The 22,503-nt window shown below is 40.2% G+C and overlaps 1 protein-coding gene across 4 annotated transcripts in view; it reads right to left on the reverse strand.

Moving 5' to 3' along the window:
• LOC149311635 (scm-like with four MBT domains protein 2) overlaps nt 1–22,503 on the reverse strand; it is an 87,891-nt gene that overhangs the window by 31,926 nt on the left and 33,462 nt on the right. For all 4 annotated transcript variants that reach the window (XM_089527512.1, XM_089527514.1, XM_089527516.1 and 1 more), the window contains 4 exons: nt 16,494–16,740; nt 7,294–7,391; nt 1,196–1,297; nt 416–563 (listed from right to left, as the gene is read on the reverse strand). In XM_089527512.1, coding sequence (XP_089383638.1) covers nt 416–563; nt 1,196–1,297; nt 7,294–7,391; nt 16,494–16,740 — 595 coding nt within the window. The remainder of the gene's footprint in view (nt 1–415; nt 564–1,195; nt 1,298–7,293; nt 7,392–16,493; nt 16,741–22,503) is intronic.

Genomic DNA, 22,503 nt, shown 5'->3' on the forward strand with positions numbered 1-22,503 from the left:
CCCTGGAAAAACATAAGCAGCTTCCCCCCACCCATGTTTAGTGTTCATTTCATGTCTACTATTAATCTGACTTAAATAGCTTGAAATGAAAAAGAGACAGTCAGTTACAAACAGGCAGCCTAACTCCCCTTTCCAAACCTGGCTAGGGGTTTCAAAGAAAATACAAGGTAAACCTGCAGGGTTTTAAAAGAAGTTAGGGAATCATATGTTTCTTTGTATGCATACATGTTCATGGTTGTTCATAGCATGCCGCTAGATAATGTGATAGAAGAAATGAGTGTTCAACACCATGGAAAACAATGCCTTCAGCTGTTTCAGAACCTACAGGTCATCTCCAGGTCTCAGTTTCACAATCCTGAAGCTGCTAGTAAAATATATCAAAATTCGATAGAGATCAAGAGAAGCTTTTACAAACCTTTGGGAGGTGTAAGATGGACTCCATTTTTAAGGCACCACTGGACTGGCATGATCCCCAAGGAATCGGCATGGCAAAGTATCGTTGTAGCACTTGCCTCTGGACGGAGGTTGTCGATGGTTACTTGAACAAAATGGTTACTAAAAACCTGAAGGGAACCAAATCACCCAATATTAATTCCTCATGGAAATGCTAAATATTCAGTTTTGCATTCTTTGGAGGGAACATGTTTTTCTTTTGTTCTGCTGCATCCAGACCCACCCTCTTCCTGCCTCTTTCTCAATCTGGAACTCAAGGAGGCTTACAAAAGTTAAAACACACAGATATAGCCTTGTTAGTCTGTAGAATTAGTATGTAGAGAGATGCTGTAGAACCTTTCAGACTAACTAAAAAAAGAAGTTGGCAGCATGAGCTTTCGTAGACTTCAATCTACTTCCTTACAGCACATCTGGGTTTGCCACCACTGGGACTACAGGCTCCATGCTGCCCTCACTCCAAACATCCATTATATCTCCCTATCTCTACTTGGATTTTTTTTCTTTTTGCCTGGCCGTCATGCACTTTACAAAAACAAGCCCTGGAATACTTTGGGGTATCATATAGGACCACAGTCTCATGTAGTAGAATAGTAGATAGAGACCAGTGCCTGGCCTAGAAGTGTACCCCAATACTTGTTAAAGCTAAAAGAAACAGGAGAGTGGGAAAGAAAAATAAAAAAGTCGGACACCCCTCATTCCTTCCTAATAACTCTGTCTGTCATCCCTGCTTTAGATTTCTCACCTTAGTTACTGTGGCAGGACAAATGCTGCATGGCTCTTTTATATCTACTGCTTCCAACTTCATTCCCACTGTGAACTGGTGGTTCCTCAAGTCAGCATGATCCTATGAAAAATAAACCATGAGGTCCAGGTCATTACCAATGGCCACTGAGAGATTCCAGTTGGGTGTATATATACTGTGTGAGCCTGGGAATGCAGGAGTGATTTGCATGTGTATTGTTCTGTGCTGATGGCCAGCCTCTTCTGCATTAGCCTCCCAGCCTGAGGCCGGCCATCAGTACAGAACAATACACATGCAAATCACTCCTACATTCCCAGGCTCACACAGTATATATACACCCACTTCTTCCAGGCAAGCATTCTCTGAAGATGTCAGCCACAGATGCTGGTGAAACATCAGGAAGAAATTTTTTTAGAACATGGCCACATAGCCCGAAAATCCCACAAAAAACCATGGATGTCAGCCATGAAAGCCTTCAACTTCACAAAGAAAGAAATGTTTATTGTTACTTTTTTAAAAAAAGCTTATCAGGTTTTTCCTTCTTTCATCCCCTTTTCTTTGAGATTTTTATGGGGTGTTTCACCTTTCTGACTGCTTTGTACTTTTCTAGTGTACATATTGGGTGAAATCCTAGTGGTGTAATACACATGTGTAAGTTTCCCTATATATATGGTTGTACTTGTTTGGCCATTGTGCAACAGATATATTCAGTTCATGGTTATGGAAGCAGAGTTCCAAAAATGTATCCATTTCACAGGCACTAAAATCCTATTAGCCCCAACTAGAGTAGAATCATTGAATCAACTGGATTTACCTAAGTGTTGACTCATCATGCAAACTGCAGGAAAAGAGATTCCACCTCAACAGTAAGGGCTGTTCGACAGTGGAACAAACTCCCTCGGAGTGTAGTGGAGTCTCCTTCCTTAGAGGTCTTCAAACAGACGCTAGATGGCCATCTGTCATGGATGCTTTGATTTGGATTTCCTGCATGGCAGGGGGTTGGACTGGATGGCCCTTGTGGTCTCTTCCAACTCTACAATTCTATAATTCTATGATTCTATAATAGCTGGTTCAAGATATCTACTCTAGCTGGGACTAATCAATAGATGCATGCAGCTGCAAATTCTTGGATTCACCAGTGCCCTCAATGTACAATTTGATGGTGCATTTCCCACAACTCAATAGGAGAAGAAGTAGTCACCTTGGCTGATACATCATCAGCTGTCCAATAATTATATTCTGAAGAGTGATGTAGCACAGCTATTGTCTAACTTTGTAAATGTAGATTTACACTATGTAAGCACAAACTGGGATTTCAACCACTATATAATGAGAGTTGAGGAGAAGAAAGACTGAAATGTACATATAGGCCAAGATCCTACTGAGTCTGTCAGAACATAAAATTCCACCAGAGAGGGAGGATGAAGGTTGCCAGCCCAGCAGTGCCATGAGGGAGCACTCCTGGTATATTCGTATGGCCAATAAATGGCTGTTTGAACTGTGACTGGATGCTGTCTTGCACTCATTGTGCTGCTGGACAGACCTTTTGGGTAAGGAGGTACTGGATATCTCCTTTTTTAACACTGGAAAATTAGATCTGATAGTGTAACCTTCTTTTTTTTTTCATAAACCCCAACAGGATTCTGATTGCAAGCTTCTGTGTGAGAGATAGACACTTATGTAGTGGCAATACAGCAGAAGGATATTGTACAAGGTGAATTAGGTGACATGTGTCAATTGTTGCATCATGCCAGCCACTTTGGCTATTTTCTCCTAAAGTCTATGCAGTATTGGCTTTAGCTAACTGTAGCAGATGTAACCTTGGCTTTTACTTATGTTAATCTTTAGTGCAAGGCTGGTACGATTGTGAAGGAAAGGGAGATATCAGTACCAATTTTTAGGTGCTCAAAGGTGCTACTAGATCCCCTTGCATACTGATATTTTTATATCGACATGGATAAGTCTTTGGAATCGACAGATCTTGTCTGCTAAATTAATAAAGTTGTTCAATCTTCTGCCACCAGCATATGCATTGTCTCCATCTCCGAAAGAACAACTTGCCTCTGGCAAAACCACTTGGCTGGTACTTTAAAAGCAAGCAGGGTTTTCAGTATTCTGTCCAATGTCAAGGACTTTGTTCCAGAGGGCACAAAATTCATTGTACTAAACACAACTGTGTGCATAGAGTATTCATGTGGATTTCTCCCCTCAATCCCAGCTGGAAAATTATTGCTTCCAACAGACTGGTTTTAATTAAAGAAACTGTGTGATTCCAGCACCAATAGATGTTTTATAGCAATGACAGTATTCTAATAACAGTAATTCCACTACCTGTTCTTCACTGTTTTTTGAAAGCAGGAGCAACGATCCCCTGCTAAGAGCTATACTCTAAGATATTCTGCACTTTTTTGCAATTCATCATCTTCTTTTATTAAACCTGCAGAATTTCCCATACAGCTATATTCTCACTGCAGGAAGCCAGAATTCAAAGTTAGACAGCTCTGCTCAAGAATACAGTGTTTTGACAATCAGAGCTGGTAAGAAACTCAAATCTACCCAAGGACAAGAATTGGGGAAGGCATAAGCTATTTATTATTATTAATGTTTATTTATATAGTGGCATAAACACAGGACATGAGATTAATTTGGAGGACACTGTTCCTGACCAAGAAAAATCATGAAATAAACATTATTTTTTAATTAATACTTGCTTATTTTAATCCATTCCCCCTGCAAAAATATCAGGCCTCCAAAAGATATTGTGAATAGATTAAATGTTTGAATGCATTTCTTAAAATTCACAGTAGGACAAAAAGCAGCAACCAATTCTGCTATATCTAGCAAAGATATTCTTTTCACATTTTTGCTGCTATTAGTTTTGTTTTGTTTTTAAAATCTTGTTATGCCTCAGAGCCAATTATTACTGGACTGTTTAAACTTGGTGTATAAAGGACAAAGTTCGCAGTTTGGGAGTACTCCTGAACTCGTCGCTACAATTATCATCTCAAGTAGATGTGACAGCCAGGAGTCCTTGGTACCAACTTTGGTTGATATGCCAACTGTGCCCCTACCTGGACAAAGAGGACCTGGAAGCAGTAGTACTTGCACTGGTAATCTCTCGTCTTGATTTCTGTAATGCGCTCTACATGGGGCTACCCTTGTACCAAGTTCAGAAGCTTCAATTGGTCCAAAATGCAGCTGCCAGATTGGTCACCGGTTCATCCAGGTTTGACCACATAACACCTGTTTTAAAATCTCTTCACTGACTCTGATCAGCTTCCGGGCGCAATACAAGGTGTTAGTTATTACCTTTAAAGGCCTACATGGCTTGGGTGCGGGTTACTTGAGGGAACGCTTCTCTCTACACAATCCGCCCCGTGCTCTTAGAATAACTGGGAAGAATGTATCAGAACATGTTCCAACTAAGCTCATATCGACTTCTCAAAGAGCTTTTACAGCGGCTGCTCCAAAACTATGGAATGATCTCCCGGAAGAGATCCGTCTTATTGCCTCCTTGGACTCTTTCAAGAGGGCACTTAAGACGGATCTCTTCCGGCGAGCTTATCCACCTGACCTGTTGTAACATCACCATTATATCACTGGACAAATTGTTGCATTACCACTCAATGGACTTAGTTTTATATTAATTGTACCATTTTATTGATATATTTTAAATGTATTTTATTTTGATGTATTTGTTTTAACTGGTTGTAATCCCATCTCGATCCACTCGGGAAAGGTGGGAAAATATAAATAAAACATTATTATTATTATTATCATTATTATTATTATTATTAGTTGTTTTAGGCTATTTATTAGGCTACAAATATTTTAAATCAGTTATGAAATGATCTGGAAAGGCTCATATTTTAAATCCACTATAATACAAAAGCAGCAACCAGTTCTTAAATTCATCCTAAAGTACCTAGCAAAGATATTTGTTGCTATATTCCTTCAAGTCTATTCCAATTTATAGTGATCCTATCCTTGTGTTTTCTTGGAAAAATTGCTTCAGCTGAGGTTTTGTCACTGCTGTCCTCAAAGGCTGAGAGAGTGTAACTTGCCCAAGTTCCTCAGTGGATTTCCATGGTAGAGGAGTGAATTGAACTCTGGTCTCCTGGAATTCTAGTCCAATACTCAGACCACAGCATCATGTTGACTCTATAGCAAAAAAAATTCTTTTGCTGCCTTTTCAATTTTTTTGTTAGGCCTCAGTGGCAGTTATAAATGGAATAATTTTGATGTTGTTGGAAATCGCTCTCAGCATGGCTTTACCATAGAAAGGCAGCATGCAACTAAGCCAGTGATGAAAATAATCTCCAAAAGAAAGTTATTGGACAGATGCTCACAGTTCAGCAGCAGAGTGAAAATTCTGCATATACATGGTCTGCCTTGTGTATTTTTGGTAGGGGATGGATGGATGAATTCACCAGTATTGATTACTATTCATTTCTCATTTTTCTGTTCTTAACTTCATCTTGTTTCCGGATCACTGTAGAAATGATGCAGTTTAACACTGCATTGACTGCCATGGTCCAATGTTATGGAATCCTGGGGTTTATTGTTTGTTGTGGCACCAGAGCTCTCTGACAAAGAAGGCTAAACATCAGACAAAACTACAAATCTCAGAATTCCATAGTATTCAGGGACAACAGTTAAAGCAGCATCAAACCGTATTATTTGTGTAGTGCAGCCATGGAATTGTTTTCAAGAAAATTTCCATGTGTTTTTATGTATGTTGTTCCTGACACGCATGTTCTTCCACCCCATTTTGCTTAATGTGCACATTTGTTTTTTGCAAATCATTTCCCCCAATATAGTGCATTTTATATTACTCTGAATAACATTGCCATTTTTGTTTGCACCTTTTCTTAACATATACCTGAACAACATTTTGAGAAAATTTAAGAAATAAGTGCAGTTTGATTCACGTCATAGTTCAAAGAGTTGAATTAGGTAATTTTCATTCCAGTGTCAACAAATTTCTCCTCCATCCCTAGATACCTGGGCTGGATGGAAAATCTGCCTCAAACTTTGGACAGAGGCTTCCAAGTAGGTTGGACAGTTTTGGACTAGACAAGACTGGTGGACAAAGTGTAGTCTCCATGTCCCGCAGGACCTTTTTTGTGGGTAACCACAAAAAAACTGTTTTTGTTCTCATCCAACAGATAATTTAGATGCAGAAAAGGCCTTTTAAAAAAATCAGGAAGTGAACAGAGTTCCAGGTTGCTTTTTGTCTTAGGTGGTATGAAGCAGTATATAAATGAAGCTGCTATTGCTATTACAAAAGAGGACTCACTTGGGACTAAAATGGCTTGGGGGCATCAAAAACATGACAAAAACATGACGCACACCTCCTAGAGATCACTTGGGAGCAAAATTTGTATTTTTTTTTGTGGTGGGTGTGAGCCTCTAAGATCTTTTGGGGGGCTCCTTGCCTTCGACACTTGCTTATCCTGGATCCATAGGGAGCATTGTATTTTGAATGTGTAATGTTTTGGGCTGGAAGAAACACCAGTCATGCATTCAAGAGTCAAGCTGAGCTCTCCCACTTTAAAAGAAAAACAACGGCCTGTTACAGACTGCCAAAATAAAGCTGCTTTGGGTCTCTTTGGAGGTATGCTATTTAAATGATGCATGGGTCCTAAGAGTCCAGAGGTCGTGCCAAAGCCACACTCCATTCCTAAGCACTGAGTGCAGCTTTGGTGCAGCTTCCGGATTCTTAGGATGCATGCATCATTTAAACAACATACCTCCAAAGAGACCCGAAGCAGCTTTATTTTGGCAGTCTGTAACAGGCCAACATGAACAAATATTCCAGCATGGACAATTTTCCAGTGTGATGCCCAAAGGCAAACCGGAATTCAACATTTAGCTCATGAGACATATTTGGCTTTAAAAATAGCAGCAGTGGGAACAGCAAGGACTTGGCAGCTTCTATAAAGACCAATTCCTAGCCACATTTTTAGTTCAAAATAGCAAAATTTCATCAGGCATTTGGATGTACAATAGCACTATATACCACTAAATTTGAAATAAGTAGTTTCCTTTGTGTGCATTTTTTAAAAAAAATTCAGTAAGAATAATAGATGTTTTACCTTAAATACTTCCACTGGGAGGGGAAACTTTGCTGCCTCAATAAGGGATTTATCCAGAGCGGCTTGCCATTCTGGCACAGTCTTCAGAGAATAGATTTCTACAACAAATGATATCAGAAATGACACAGGCGTTTATGGAACAGTCACATGCTATGTAAAACTTTATTAAAAGTGTCAGTCAGTCAATAACAAAATATCTCAATAAAACATCTAGAACAGGGATGGAGAACATGCTGTCCTCCAGATGTTGTTAGACTGCAATGCCCAGCAGTCCTCAGTACTGGATATATTGGTTTGGGCTTGCTGTCCAACAACATCTAGAGGGCTACACATTCCTGTTCTTGCTCTAATCTATATCATGTTATGGAAGATCATAAGCATGCTGGGAGCCCCTTTCTTCCTCTTCCTGTTCCAGGTTGCTCTAACCAAAGTTTGGCACAACAACTAAACTGGGTAAATGACTGTTACTGCTAAACTCCAAACCATGGTCTGCAAACCAATTTCTAATCAAGAACTAAAGGTAAGAAGTTACTATAGTATACTCTGTTTTGATATCACAATATATCTGGTCCTCTGTATCATGGATAGTGCATCCACTGATTTAACTATCCACAGCTTGAAAATATATATATTTTGTAAAATTCCAAAAAGTAAACCTTGATTTTGCCATTTTATATATGGGGCGCCATTTTACTACGCCATTTTACTATGCCATAATGGGACTTGAGCATCCATCAGTTTTGGTATCTATGGTGGGTCCTGGAACCAAACTCCAGCAGATACTAAGGGCCACCTGTACAACGTAAGGGAGATCAGCTTACAGTTATAAGGGATCTGAACATGAGAAGGAAAGATGGAGCCTTTAAATACTTGGCTGTTAACAATATGAATCTTGTACATCTCTAAGGACCCTATCACATGGGGTTAAAACCCTAGCTTACTTTTCCCAAATTGAGTGCTAATTTGGGAGGCAGACAGTCCTAACTCACATTTGGGAGGCAACTGGGTCCTATCACACAGAAATTGCCGCCTGGGTTCGTCCTGGATGTTGCTCCGGTCCTGTAAGAAGCATCTGACTTCTAAAAATGGCCACCAAAGTGGTTTGCAGGACCCAGGCTGCATCCAGGATGGACCCGGGCAGTGATTCGGCAGCAATTTCTGTGTGATAGGACCTGGCTGCCTCCCGAATTAGCACTGAATTTGGGAAAGGTAAACCGGGGTTTTAACCCCAATTGATAGGATCCTAAATGTTTCACTTCTTTCCCTTTTCATTTTTAATGTAGTTTGTCTGACATCTAACCACACTTTGGATACCCTTGGTTCAACATTTTGATTTAAGAATTTAAGAGGAGAGGCCAGGGTAGGGATGGTGGGTCAGTGTTAGAGCACTTGCTTTGTGTATGAAAAGTCCCAGGTTCAGTCCACAGTATCTCCAGATAGAAGTGGAAAAGATTGCTAAGTGAACCCCTTGAGAACTGCTACCAACAGTTCTGGGCTAAATGGGTTTGACTCAGTATAAGGCAGCCTCGTGTGTTACTAAGCACATACCTAAGTATGTTTTGTGGCAGTGAGAAGCATGATGTAGTGGTACCACATTATGAAATCTGCTCCCGTCCAAAACAGGTTAGCTCCCCATTAATTTATGTCAGTAGATTGATACCTTTCATTGTTGCAAGGTCCCCTCTGCATTCAGATGTAAGGAAACCCCAGTAGAACGCAACTTGAGGTTGCCCTGGGCTGCTAATTTCAGGTTGTGATGAAATGGCAATATTTGGTTGTTTTCAATAGGTTTGTACACAGTTGTACCCTTGCCGGGATACAGCCATGTTTTGGGTTGCAATTGGGAATTATCACATTCAAAAACACCGCCGCTGTCACCGGGTGATTGCATCCCGGCTCCCAGTCATGATCAGGCAGCTGATTTGCAAACACGGGAGCTTCCCGTAATGCGGTAGGACTAAGTCACTTTATTTAGAATGTGATAATCTCCTATAATTCCCAGATCCCCTTCACATGGACATTTAAGCCAGGTATCATCCATCCTATACAGCTGGATAATTTCTTGGGGCAAAAACAGGGATCCAGTCTGGTTCCTAGAGTCTGGGGGACTCCCCATACCCTGAAGATTTCCCATCTTTAGTGAAAAAAATCCTAAGACTGGCCTTCTTCAAATATGCTGAACTATAGCATCCATCATCCTCAGACAGACCAACCACAGGTTAATGGAGTCTGTAGTCCAAGGGGCCAGGCTGGGAAAATTGGCCTAAACTAGTTAAGTCAGCATAACATCTTCCCCTCTGCACTCTGCACTTAAGAGGGCATCTGAAGAACTCAAAAGCTTATGTGGCACTTACTGACATTTTGGTCCTAATGTAAAGGATTACTGTTCAGCAGCTTCTGGGTTTGGTCTAATGGACTGACACAACTACCTGCAATTCCAAGTGGATTTTACATTGTCCTCAGGCTGTGTTGGGTTACACTGGCGAAGTACCTTCGCAAATCAACAAACAAAAACAGTTTCAGTCGTGTTTGTTGTATAGCTCAAAGCTTTAAAGCAATTCGCTGTGGGTTTGTAAAAAGCCAATAAATCCTTTCACAAAGGGAAATGAGATTAGAATAAAGCCTTTTCTTCTGGGGTGATCTGCCTTGCTTGCACCAGCCAGCCTCACAAACCATGCCCAGAATGCAACATGACGGGAGAGGCAAGCAATTTTTCCACCTCAATCTAGTTAGTCACTGCAGATCAAGGTCAGTAAATCTGACTGCTTATAAAGATTAAAACAAACAAGACACTTGGTACATTGCCTGAAAGACGTTAGTTACCCTGTGCTGTTTTTAACTGCAACATAGCTATAGTGAACGCTGAGCTCATTTCCAACACAAATCTAACTGGGATATTCTAGTAACCTTTCAAAGAAAGAAGGTGAGAAATATACTTGCTTCTATGCTAGGGTGGCAACTGCCAAAGTTTGGGGATGTCAAACTGGCTCTCCATGAGACCACATGGATTTCCCCCCCTCTCAAATAATTTTTGGCCAAAATAGTTCCCGTGCCCCTTAGCAGGTATGGGAATTTTGGCACCATGGGCCATTTCAGACCCAAGAGAGGCCTTTCCCCGCAACTGAGATGTAACCTGGAAGATTAAAAAAAATGAACTGTCTTTAGCCCAAAACAGCTGGAGGGGAAAAGTCAAAATTATTTTATAAAAATAAATTATAAAAGGGGTACTTTATGCAAGCCAGATGCTGCACTATCCCTTACCCCTGATCTATGCTATGGACTTGGAAGTTCTCTAACACTCATTTCTTTTTTTCAATCAAGTCTTTAAATTCCTGTCATGTTCTGGAGTGGGTAAAGCAACCCTAACCAGAGAGGTAGTAGGATGGATATGTTTCTGATTCTATGTTTTCCATGGACAATGTCCCACACCCAGGAGCATCATTAGGGGGGAGCGGGGGTGATACCCTCAGGTGGGGTGATGCCAGGGCTCCCCCTGGCTCTGCCTTTTGGCAGAATGGGGCTATGGCATTCACCTGCATCACTTTAAAATCCTGGAGCTCAGTGGAAGAGAAGGCATGAGTGGGGTGAAGCTCAGTGGGTAAAGAACGGAGAGGTCTCAGTTTTTTTTAATTTTTCTTTTAAAGCATCACATCTTACTGAATTTTCACTTTAATCATGTGAAACTATGTAAATATAAATACGTTTATGCCATGCTCAAGATATTGTAATTTAAAGGTATAATTTTAATTTTGATAGTTGTTTATGTCACAACTATTACCACTACATTCATTGATATATTGGAATTAGGATTTATGAGTAACTTTGGTACAAAAAACATTACTAAGGATTCTGTAGGGTGTGGTATGAGAGGAGGCCAATGGGTGGGGTGACCACATGAGTTACCATACTGGATTACACCAGCCCTTTCTTTCATCTCCATAGTTATCTGGGTTGATCTACTCCAACCAATCTTGTTACATGGGCTAAATATAGGGCTATGAACTTCTAGTTATTGTTCTAAAGAGACAAACAGTGGAATAGAGTAACAAATGAATACACTTCTAAGCTTATTTACTATTCTCTTTTCATTGTTTCAAATATTCCAATAAAACCATTTCCATTTCCACATCAAGCTTTAAATATAACATTTAAATCAAGTATACCAAAGCAGCTAACATTATTTAGAGCATTGGAAAATCCTCCCCCCCCCAAAAAAAAAAAAAAAAAGAAATTTCAGGAAAATATCACTGTTCCTAACTAAAGATGGGTGAGAATTTCATTTCACTCCGCCTTTGACAAGAATTATCCAATGTTTGCAGATTCCTTCCTATTCAAGATGAAAAGTATTTGAGATTTAAATATTCAAATATGGGATGTACTGGAATATTGATCCATGAAAGGCGAGGGCTTTAAATACCTTTAAAGGGAATGTCTTCCAAGTTCTTGAATGACTTGTACTCTACTTATATTCTATGTGCTCTACTGTTATGTTGTTGCTTGCCATCAAGTTGGTGTCAACATATGGTGACTGATCAATGCGAGACCAATATGGTCTCCTGTATGCTGGGAATGTATACCTATCAAATTTGGCCAGTCCCAAGGGAGGAGGATTCCATTTCTATCAATTTTTGAAGACTTTTTTCAAGATCACATTTTGAGGTTTAAGACAGGGGTGGGAATTGTGCAACCCACACTCTGCATGTGGCCTACTGAGGTCTTTTGTGTAGTTTTACACAGCCCTCCCATCACTGAAAACAAACAGGCAAAAAACCAAAGACAGGACAATGGAACTTTGGAAGGTTCTATGAATCACCAAATCAAATCTATCAGATGCAATTCTGCTATTAACTGTCACACATCCCTTTCTGGTTTCTTCAAGATGTCTGTGAGCAGCACTGAAAGACCAACAGTAAGCCTGTATTTGCAATATCTTCCTTTAACTTCCTCAGTAATTGTTCCAAGTCTGAGATGTTTTTTTCCTATGAGAATGGTGTCATCCACATATCTCAAATTCTTGATATCCCTTTCTCCTACCTTCACTCCCACTTATTCTAACAACCATATAACAATGGCATGAAATCCCTGGAGAGAATGCAATCTTTCTAGGAAAGACTGAGCAGCCAGGAAGAGCTTCCAGTATTTATTATAAGTTTTTCCAAAACTCTGGAGGAGTTTGACAAGATCAAGTTGTGATTGACCTGTGGTCTAAACTCTGTGCCTTCAATGACTCAATGGAAAATTTCCCTATCCCTAAGACTCAAATTGTGGGTGTGTTGATTTTGGTTAGGATCCTGGCTTGGGAGGTGAGGGTTAAATTTCTCTTCTCCTCACTGCAATCGTAATGAAATTAAACTACACTAATATTTTACAACCCCAATGTATGATGCATCCCATCACGCATCCAGTGCCGCAGCTAGTTAATGTTTCACTCAACCATGTAAAAATAAATGTCAGAATGAGGCCCGAGAGTAGGAAAGAGGGACAGATGGTTGTGGATTAACTACACTGAGCATGAACATTCAATCTCAGCTTTTATTTTCTGAGATGAATGAATGGCTACGGCTAGAACAAAAATCCTATTGGCCATTTAGGCTCGGACCCAAATCTGCCAATGGAAACCAACACAGTTCACACACTCTAGGGCTCTTGGTGGGAGAAAGTCCTCCTCTACAGCTATTATATGTGATCCTGGCTGTTGCAAGAAATACTGTTTGCTGCTTCATAAAGGAGCAATAAATCTGGATTGTTGCTTTATAAAAACCCCAAATGGCAAACCTGCCATTTGTTACTTTAAAAGATTGCAGGTGCAAGAACGCTAGTGGCAACTTCATTACTTCTGTTCTATATTTCTAGGTGGGGAAAAGAGGGGGAGACAAGCAAGCACACTTGTAATTTGCTTTGGCGTTCAAGCTGGAAGGTAATTTTACGTGATGCTCTGAGCAGATTGAAGAAGTTATGAAGCAAACATTCTGAGACTTGCTTATTTAAAGAGGTGGGTTTTATATATTCACTATATCACTACACTTCATTGCCAGGCAAACATGATGAAGGAGTTTATATGTGTGCACATATAAACACTTAAAAGGGGGCATTCATCTTTCAAGGCTACAATTACAAACTGCACACATTTATACTTCCTGGTTAAGCAGTGACAATACAAAGATCTGGGGCCCTTTCACACTGTACAATTATAGTGCTATAATTCCACTTTGACTAACATAGCTCTTGCCCTATGGAATCCTGGGATTTGCAGTTTAGAATTCTCAGCCAGAGTGTTCAAGTGCTTCACCAAATTACAAATCCTAGGATTCCATAGGAGGGAGTATGACAGCTAAAGGGAAATTATAGAGTGATATTTGTGTAGTATGAAAGGACCTCCAAGATGTAGCCATACTGCAAAAATAAAGCCATTTTACACCACTTTACTTCCAACTCTATGATTCTATGAGTATGAGAATCTTGGGGTTTATAGTTTGGTGAGGCACTAGAGTTCTCTGACACACCAGGCTGAATTCCTCACCAAACTACAAATCCCAAGGTTCCACAGGACAGAGCCATGGCAGTTAAAGTGATCTGAAGCTCCTTTATTTCTGCAGTATGGGAACACCCCCAGTGTTTTCAACCAGCTGTTGGCACCCCAAAGTATCCACGTTGCTTTCCAAGGTGCTGAACCTATTTGGGAATAAGAGCCAGGAACCAAGATAGCCCTTTTAACTTCAGACTAATACCCAAAGTGGAATCAACATCCCACTGACAGGTCTACCAGCTATCTACCACGCCCACAACCTGAATTTCATTCTACTTTGGTAGGTAGGTGAGAGAATGCTAATGTGGTATAGTGGTGTATTAGACTGTGGCACTGCCACGGAAACCCACTGTGAATAATCTTTGAGAATTCCTGGAGAACAAGAGAGGTCCCAGCAAACTGGAGGAGGGCAAATGTGGTCCCCATATCCAAAAAAGGGAAAAAAGAGGACCCAAATAATTACTGCCCAATCAGCCCATCAATACTAGGAAAGATTCTAGAGCAGATCATTAAATAGTCTTTAGGTACTTAGAAAAGAATGCCATGATCACTAAAAGTCAGCATGTGTTTCTCAAAAACAAGTCATGCCAGACTTTTTTATATATAAAATTATATATAATATCTCTTTTTTATATATAAAATTATCAGCTTGGTAGATGAAGGGAATGCTGTGAAGGTAGTGTATCTTGATGTCAGTAAGGCCGCTGTCAAGGTCCCTCATGATATCTTTGCCAAAAAAAAAAAAAAAACCCTCGTAAAATGTAGGCTAGACAATGTGGCTATTAGGTGGATTTGTAATTAGCTGACTGACTGAATCCAAAGGCTACTAAACAATGCTTCTTCTTCATCTTGGGCAGAAGTGACTTGCTGTGTGCCACAGGGTTCTGTCCTGGGCCCAGTGTTATTCAACATCTTTGCCAATGACTTGGATGATGGAATAGAGGGCATGCTTATCAAATTTGTAGATGACACTAAATTAGGAAGGGTTGCCAATACCCTAGAGGAGAGGATCAAAATTCAAAATGAGTTTAACAGATTAGAATGCTCGGCCAAAATTAACAAAGTAAATTTCAACAGGGAGAAATGCAGGATGCTACAATTGGACATAGAAATGAAATGCACAGATATAAGATGGGTGAGACCTGGCTTGCAAAAGTACGTGCAAAAGGGATCTAGGAATGGACCACAGGATGGCATGTTTAAGCAATGTGATTTGGCAGCTAAGAAAGCCAGTGAACATGCATGTATGAATGAACTCAGTGATCCAAGTGTGCAGAATTTTCTTATTTCTTGAGTATGAGCAGGTGAAAATTAGATGCACCCTCTTGACTTAATAGCATTTGTCACAAGAAAGAGAAAGACTTGTCTAATAGCATGCTTGAGTGAAACAAAGCACTACAGTGCAGGCATTTCATTAGGCTGTGGTTGTTGAGTTATGTCTGTAACTTTACAGATAATAAATCTATGATGTTAAAAGGCTTTGCTTCCTATGAAGAAATAGCTTGTAGGTAATTTTGTCAAGTGCATTCTGGTGTCAGTTCAGGTTTAGGATAAAAAGGGAGACAAAATTACTGCAGGTGCCTGTTCATCATAGCACAGATGTGAAATAAGGCTGTTGTCCATTTTGAGCACGACTAAGAAGCATGGATTTATATTTATATGAGTGTTTTTAGCTTTTATTTTGTCATGTCCTACACTTTTCTTGAATGGCCTGCATTTTCCAATGCCTTATCCTCTTTTGCAGTTATGATATCTGGTCACCCTCTCTCTTTCTCTCCCCCCACTCTATATATCTATCTACACAGAGGGGCATGGATTAGGGTTGCAAAAAGAACTCCAAATATAAAGATTATCGCACTGCCTTTTTCCATCCTTCCTTCCCGATTTAAGCTTGGGGTGAAAACTTTAAATCATGGATTTTATTGCACACCTCTGTGCCCAGGCTGGAGGCATCCTGTATCTGATAATGGGCATCCTGTACCTGGTCCAGACTTCTCCAGCACTTTTTGAAAGAATGGGATATTCCTGTTCTTTCCAAAGTACGGGAGAAGTCTGGATCGAGTACAGGATGCCATGACTGGGTACAGGATGTGCCTGGCCTGGGCACAGAAGTGTGTGATAAAATCTGTGCTTAAAAGTTTTCATCCTGAGCCAAGGTTGAGAGGGAAGGACTGAAAAGAAAAGTGCGATAATCTCCTATAACAATATGTCTGGTATTTGCCTAGAGTGCAACTGATCATTTGGGGGATGAAACCCCCCCCCCCAAAATAAATTACCCTCAAATTGATAGTTCATGGGGACCTACAAAACAGCTTCCCACTCCCAAAGTCTTCCACACTTTCCTACCCCTTTTCTGAAGGAAGCCAAACCTGGGTAAGGAAGCCAGACAGACCCCTCACCACTCAAAGAAGTCAGCAAAGCACAACAGTGCCATTTCTAATCTAGTGAATGGAGACTGGTTTCAACCCATTTTTACAGATCTGTTCCAGATCACTAGCACTGCCTTGTATTCTCAACACCCCAAATTAACAGCATAGAAATTCAAGGAAAGTCAAATTGCGTCACTTTGTTTCAAAAATCGATAAATGAAACATGCATCAATTGTAAGCAAGCAGGCTGTCTTTTAAAAATCAGATCAAGAAAAGCAAAATGCCGCCACCCCTTCCTCATTTACCTGCAGGTGGATCCAGTCTGTATTTATTCTCTTGACACCAACCAACTGGTCGAAGTCTGTAATCCAAGTAAAACAACCACTGGTCATAGGATTCTGTCTCTTCCAGTCCCACATAGCGAAGGCGTAATCTTCCTCCAACATTGTCAAGCACACTAACTATCCAGTACTGAAAGGGATTCTGGAAATCCTGCAGCTCTATTAAGGAATCAACTGTAATGAGGTCTACAGGATTTTTCCCTCGCAGAGGCTGTTTGAATAGAAGCAAAACTCCTTATTTTAAACTTTATTTGAAGTCTTCTTAAGGATAACAGACACAGCAGAAGATTGTTAATTTTTTTTTTTGGTAGATGGTGATGATGCTTTTCTTCACTTTTATCCCAGCTACATCAGCAGTGTCTCCTTCCTCCTAATTTTAACCCAAATCATGCATTCCAAGCACAAAAGCAGAAGAAAAATAGGAAGATAAAAACAACTGGACTTTATTTCTCAAGCAATCATATATTTCAGAAATGGCTCTCTTCTTTCTATTCCCAGCTATTTAAATTTTCCTAGCTGCAGAGAGGAATTGTTTAGGGCAGACTTCGTGTTTACCAGATCATTTTTCAAAACTAGAATCCATTAACCAGGGACCATGCACTGAAGATATGTCCTTCAAATCAATGATTCCTGAGCCCAAGCATTTGTTTATCATGCCAGAACTGAAGGCCATTGACAGTCCTTCCAGATAAACAGTTTTTTAAAAAACAGTTGACCGCTGGACACTGCAGTGTTCCTTCATTTCAGCAATATAACTGAGCTGAGTGGCGCCATTTGTTGCTGTTACAGTTGGCCCTCTGTATTCATGGATTCTACATCTGGAGATTCAGCACACCATGGTTTGAAAGTATTCACATACAGACAAAAATCCAAAAAGCAAACCTTGATTTTGCTGTTTTAGATAAGGGACACCATTCTACTATGCCATTTTATATAATGGGACTTGAACAGCTATAGATTTTGGTAACCATAGGGGGGCCTGGAACCAAACCCCAGTGGATACCAATGGCCCACTTGAAAACTTGCTGGAAATCATCAAGAGATGTACCAGTAGATTCAGATCAAAAGTCACCTGATGAGGGGTGACTTTAAGTATTTAAGTATATGAATTCTAGGGGTTTCACTTCCAATTTTTTAAATAACAAAATCCCAAAACCCTTCGAAATTGATGTCAGCTATATCCTTTGTAGAGTATTTGTGTGTTTCGCATGAATGAAACAAGAACAATAATCCTTGAAACAGATGTACTGTATTATCAAAATCTTGTATATGGAATGTTCAAGACATTCAAAGACACTTCAAGAAAGCATATATACCATATATATTCAACTGTTACTCAACCCCATGGGATGAGGGCAGATTTTGGGGCCAAAATCATGGATTTTGATATGACCCCATGGACAAGTTGAGGGTAAAACCTAGGGGCATATAACAAATTATGTAAAGGGTGAAGCAAAAGAATATAATGCTAAAGAACTTATAAAATTCTGGCAGGCATAACTGTTTGTGCTCACCCTAAAAGCAGCTAATGGTGGCTGTGCAATATAGAGGGGAGGCGACCAGGCACCAGTGGGGCTAAGAAAATGCATACATGTCAAAAAAGAAAAGGTGAAGCAAAGAAAATTACGCCTATGTTAGCAGTGATTAGAGAATTTAATGGGTTAACTTTGCCTGATTTTAACCAAGAAAAGCTGACAAAACATACACAAATGTCTTATTCAAATCCTTCCATGACTGATTCCTCTCAGCACTCCTTTGAGGGGAAGCACTAAAACGCTGCCGCCACCGCCATCTTCCCACCCAGACATTCAAAAAAAGGGCAAGTTTTGGATTGACTTTGTAACAGCCTTTCTTCCCCACCCACAACACAACTGATCACAGGGGCATAAGGGGATAATATGGTCCCACATGCTCTCATTCATAAATGTACATCGTTATTCTTGAATGACATCTGGATGCGCCTTAAGGCACAGATCTCTTTTAAGATGCACACCTGCAAGAACACAGCCCTGGAAGCAGCCAGGGGAACAAGGCTGCTGCTATCAATAATCAACCGTCTCTGCCTTGACTTAATTTTCAAAGTAAAGGGAGCCTTTCGAGAACTGCTAGAGAAACCTAGACAGCTTTACTGCTAAATCAATAAGCCATAAAATAATCATAATCCTTAACAAATGCCTGGCAGCAACTGCAGCCTGTTGTGGAAATTTTTTTAGGTCCTCAGTCATGCCTATTGATTAAACAATGCAATGATTATCCTTGTAGCAAGGAATCTACAGACTCTGATATCCTCATTGAAAAAGTCCTGGGACCATAGATTTTGTAGTGGGTGTGGTGATGAAGAGGCACTGGACACCAATACTGCTTGGACAAGAGGGTTTGGGGGATTATAACTCCAACAACCAGCCAGTGGCCATGTTGACTGGGGGATCCTGGGATGAATAGTCCAAATCAGCAACTTTCCCAGGCTTTGGATTTCAGCAGAACTACAGCACAGACCTAAATGCAGGTGGTCTGCATGTTTAGATCCAAAGCTATGAAAAGATTATGTAATTTAACACTGGGGGGGGGGGGAACCAAATTGCACCACAAAAGGCCTGTTGGCTCTCATTAAAAGTCTCTCTCAGGGTGGAGAAAAGTGGTCCTTTACATATAAATAGAATGCAAGTCCCATCAGCCCTAGCCAGCATAACCAAGACTGAGAGGAGATACAATTCAAAAACTGCCAGAGGGATGTATCTACACCAGCTGTGGTCTATTCAGAACATCATTCTGGATTCACAGTGGTTAACCAGATGTTTATGGGAATCCCACAAGCCAGGGAATCTCAGAAGTCAGTTTCCTATCCATACAAGGCAAGTGAACTATATATACAATAAAGATGGGGGGGGGAATATCTATCTATCTATCTATCTATCTATCTATCTATCTATCTATCTATCTCTCCATCCACCCACTCATCCTTCTATCCATCCACCCATCCAATAGCCCATCTTTCTCCCAGCATAGTATTCAAGGCAGCATACAACTACTAAAAACATTTTAAATGTTCCTGCAAGCTGTGGGAACTTTCCAAACACTATTTTTCTTTCCATCAGTGAACTTTCCCATTAGGGAGCCCTGGTGGCACAGAGGTTAAATGCCTGTACTGCAGCCACTCACTCACAGTCACAAGGTTGTAAGTTCAATTCCAGCCAGGGGCTCAGGGTTGACTCAGTTTTGCATACTTCTAAAATTGTTGGGGGCAATTGGCTTACACATTGTAAATCACTTGGAGACTGCTTGTAGCTGCTATTGCTATCAGTGTTGCCCAAGTGGTTGGAAACAATAAATGTTGACCACAGTTGGGAAATTGTCGAATACCCATTCCATCCCTAGTCTACAAGTCTATCAGTTGACAGATTCTCCATGTTTATCCTAGTCTTTTTGTTGTCATAACTTGTGTTTAAATCTATACACACAGAGAGAGACATAGAAATTATTATTATATATTATTATTTTAATAAAATCCCTGGGTACAAATTATGACAACAAAAAGATTTACAAACACATTAATAACACACGAGAGAATGGAGAGATTCATCATAAAATTGGCAGGCACTTTCCAATTAACAAATACAGAAATGAACTAGCACGTAAATACTATAATTATGAACAGTGGCTTTTGAAAGACAACAAGGAAAAACAAACATCTCATTCTGTTCCAGCTGCCTACATTTTTGGTGTTTGAAAACAATCTATTATAGCTGAATGCTATCACTTGCCACTCAGTTATATTAATGTGTTTCACTGTCGAAAATCAGGAAACATGTCATAAATAAAAAGCAGGCTATAAGTGAAATACCATTCCCCTGCTTATATTTAATAAAATAAACTTGGAAATTGTTGGAAAGAATAATACTAGGAGGAAGAAGTAAGTTTGGGCATCATAACCTAAGTAGTTTGAATATTGTCTAATAGTACTCCTTATGGCTCCATAAATGAAAGAGCTAAAGAGATTTTAGAAAAGCAGGAAGGGGACCAGGGCCCGATACAGACAGCCCAAAAGGGGCAGGTCTCTGCCGCCCCTTTCTGCACTGGATTGGGGCCAGGGCAGCCTCACTGACAGCCTCTGCGCCCCCAATCTGGTGCTTTTCCAGGCCACAGAGAAGCAGCAAAATGCCGTTTCCCTATGGCCTGGAAAAGGAGTATCCTTGGGGCTGCATGCCCCCAGACACCCCAACAGGCGCAGCCACGGGAGAAAGCCCCTTTCTCCCTGGCTTCATTCCTGTGGCAATCTAGTTGCCGCAGGAATGAAGCGTGTGCCCAAAAGGAGCTCCGTTTCACAGCGGTGCAGTGACATCACACACCGGTCCGTGTGGAGGTGGCACGTGCATGATGCCATCGTCCCGCGCTGTGTATGGACGGCACACCTTCAAAATGGCACTGTCCATACAAACTAGGGCTGGGAAGCGTGCGGTTGCTGTGCGCTCCCCAGCCCTGGTTTTGGCCCTAGGACAGCGCTTCCGCTCCGTCTGTATAGGGCCTAGAAGATCCATTAGGATAAAAATGGAGAATTTATAGACTGATAGAACTGTAGACTAGGGATGGAATGGATATTCAACAATATCCCATGTGTGGTCAAAATTTGGTGTTTCCAGTCATTTAGGCAACACTAATGGAAAGAAAAGCAGTGCTTGGAAAGTTCTCACTACTTGTGGGAACATTGTTGCTGTTACTCTTGGCACAGCAAAACAGTGCAGTTTTGTGCAGCCTTAAAAACAAAGTTAAAGAAGTGTTAAACTGTATTATTTCTGTAGTGCAAATGCAGCCAGAGTTAGGCATGCAAAGAATATTAGCATGCTTTCTTCCCCTTGTTCCCCTTGACAAGTCAAGAAACCTCATCCAAAGAAAAGAAAAGAAAAAGAGGGGAGGGAAAGAAAAGAGGAATGGGAAAGAATGGAAAAGGGGGGGCATTACTGAGATTTTTGTAGGCTTTTGCTAAAAGGTCTGCAATTTCCCCAATGTTTTGGTGACTTTGGGATAAAAAAAAAGCAATGTATTGTGAGCAAAAATGTCTTAAACCTCCATGTGAAATTTTCACCAAAAATGTTGAAATGTGAAAAATATCATGGACAGTGCAAAAATGCTTGTAATCTTTCCTGGCAGGGGGAGAACATTTTCAGTTCTTGCATGCAGAAATGAAAAAAAAAAGGAGAGTTAGACCTTAAATGAGAGGTTTGCCACCTCTTAACTATGACAGGTCCATTTAAATATTATATGCATATAGCCCCTGATAACTCCAACCTCCATAAATACTACAAGCTTGTGTTCCTTTGGGATTTCTTTACACAGGGCTTCTCCAGGTTTGGTAAAAGTGTGAGGAGATAGTCGCTGCTGTAGTTTTCAGGATATGCATGTCCAGGCAACATTTGTAATTGTAATTTTATCTCTGTAATCCTGCCTCGATCCGTAGGGAGAGACAGGAAATATAAATAAACTATTATTATTATTATTATTATTATTATTATTATTATTATTATTATTACTGTTGTCCTGAACTATTTTTTGGAAATTCCTCACACCAGGTACAACATTTTACTCCTTTCCTCGGGTGGGTTTATGTTCAATTCTAATACATGCTGGAACAATATATTCTCCTCTCTTATTCTTTAAATTTAAAGTTATACTGCTATAGTGCTTCAGTGAAATGGCACGTTTGCATTGTAATGCTAAAATAAAATTTGCCCTTTAAACCACAGGACCACCTTAGCAAACCATGGCCCAGTTTGGATAAATAAAACTTTTTGAAGAAGCCCTAGTGCAGATCCAAGAAATTGCTATAAACAGCTTTCCTCCAAAATGGAACAAATATACATGGAGTCAACAGCAGCAACAACAGGCAAATCCTGGCAAAATCCAAGAAGCTATATCACTAGAAGTTTGTTTGTTTGTTTGTTTATTGTTTATTTATTTATTTATTTATTTTATATCCCAC

The sequence above is a fragment of the Sceloporus occidentalis genome, unplaced genomic scaffold (assembly GCF_023333645.1).
Source record: "Sceloporus occidentalis isolate IW3139 unplaced genomic scaffold, rSceOcc1.0.p SCAF_5, whole genome shotgun sequence".
Lineage (NCBI taxonomy): Eukaryota > Metazoa > Chordata > Lepidosauria > Squamata > Phrynosomatidae > Sceloporus > Sceloporus occidentalis.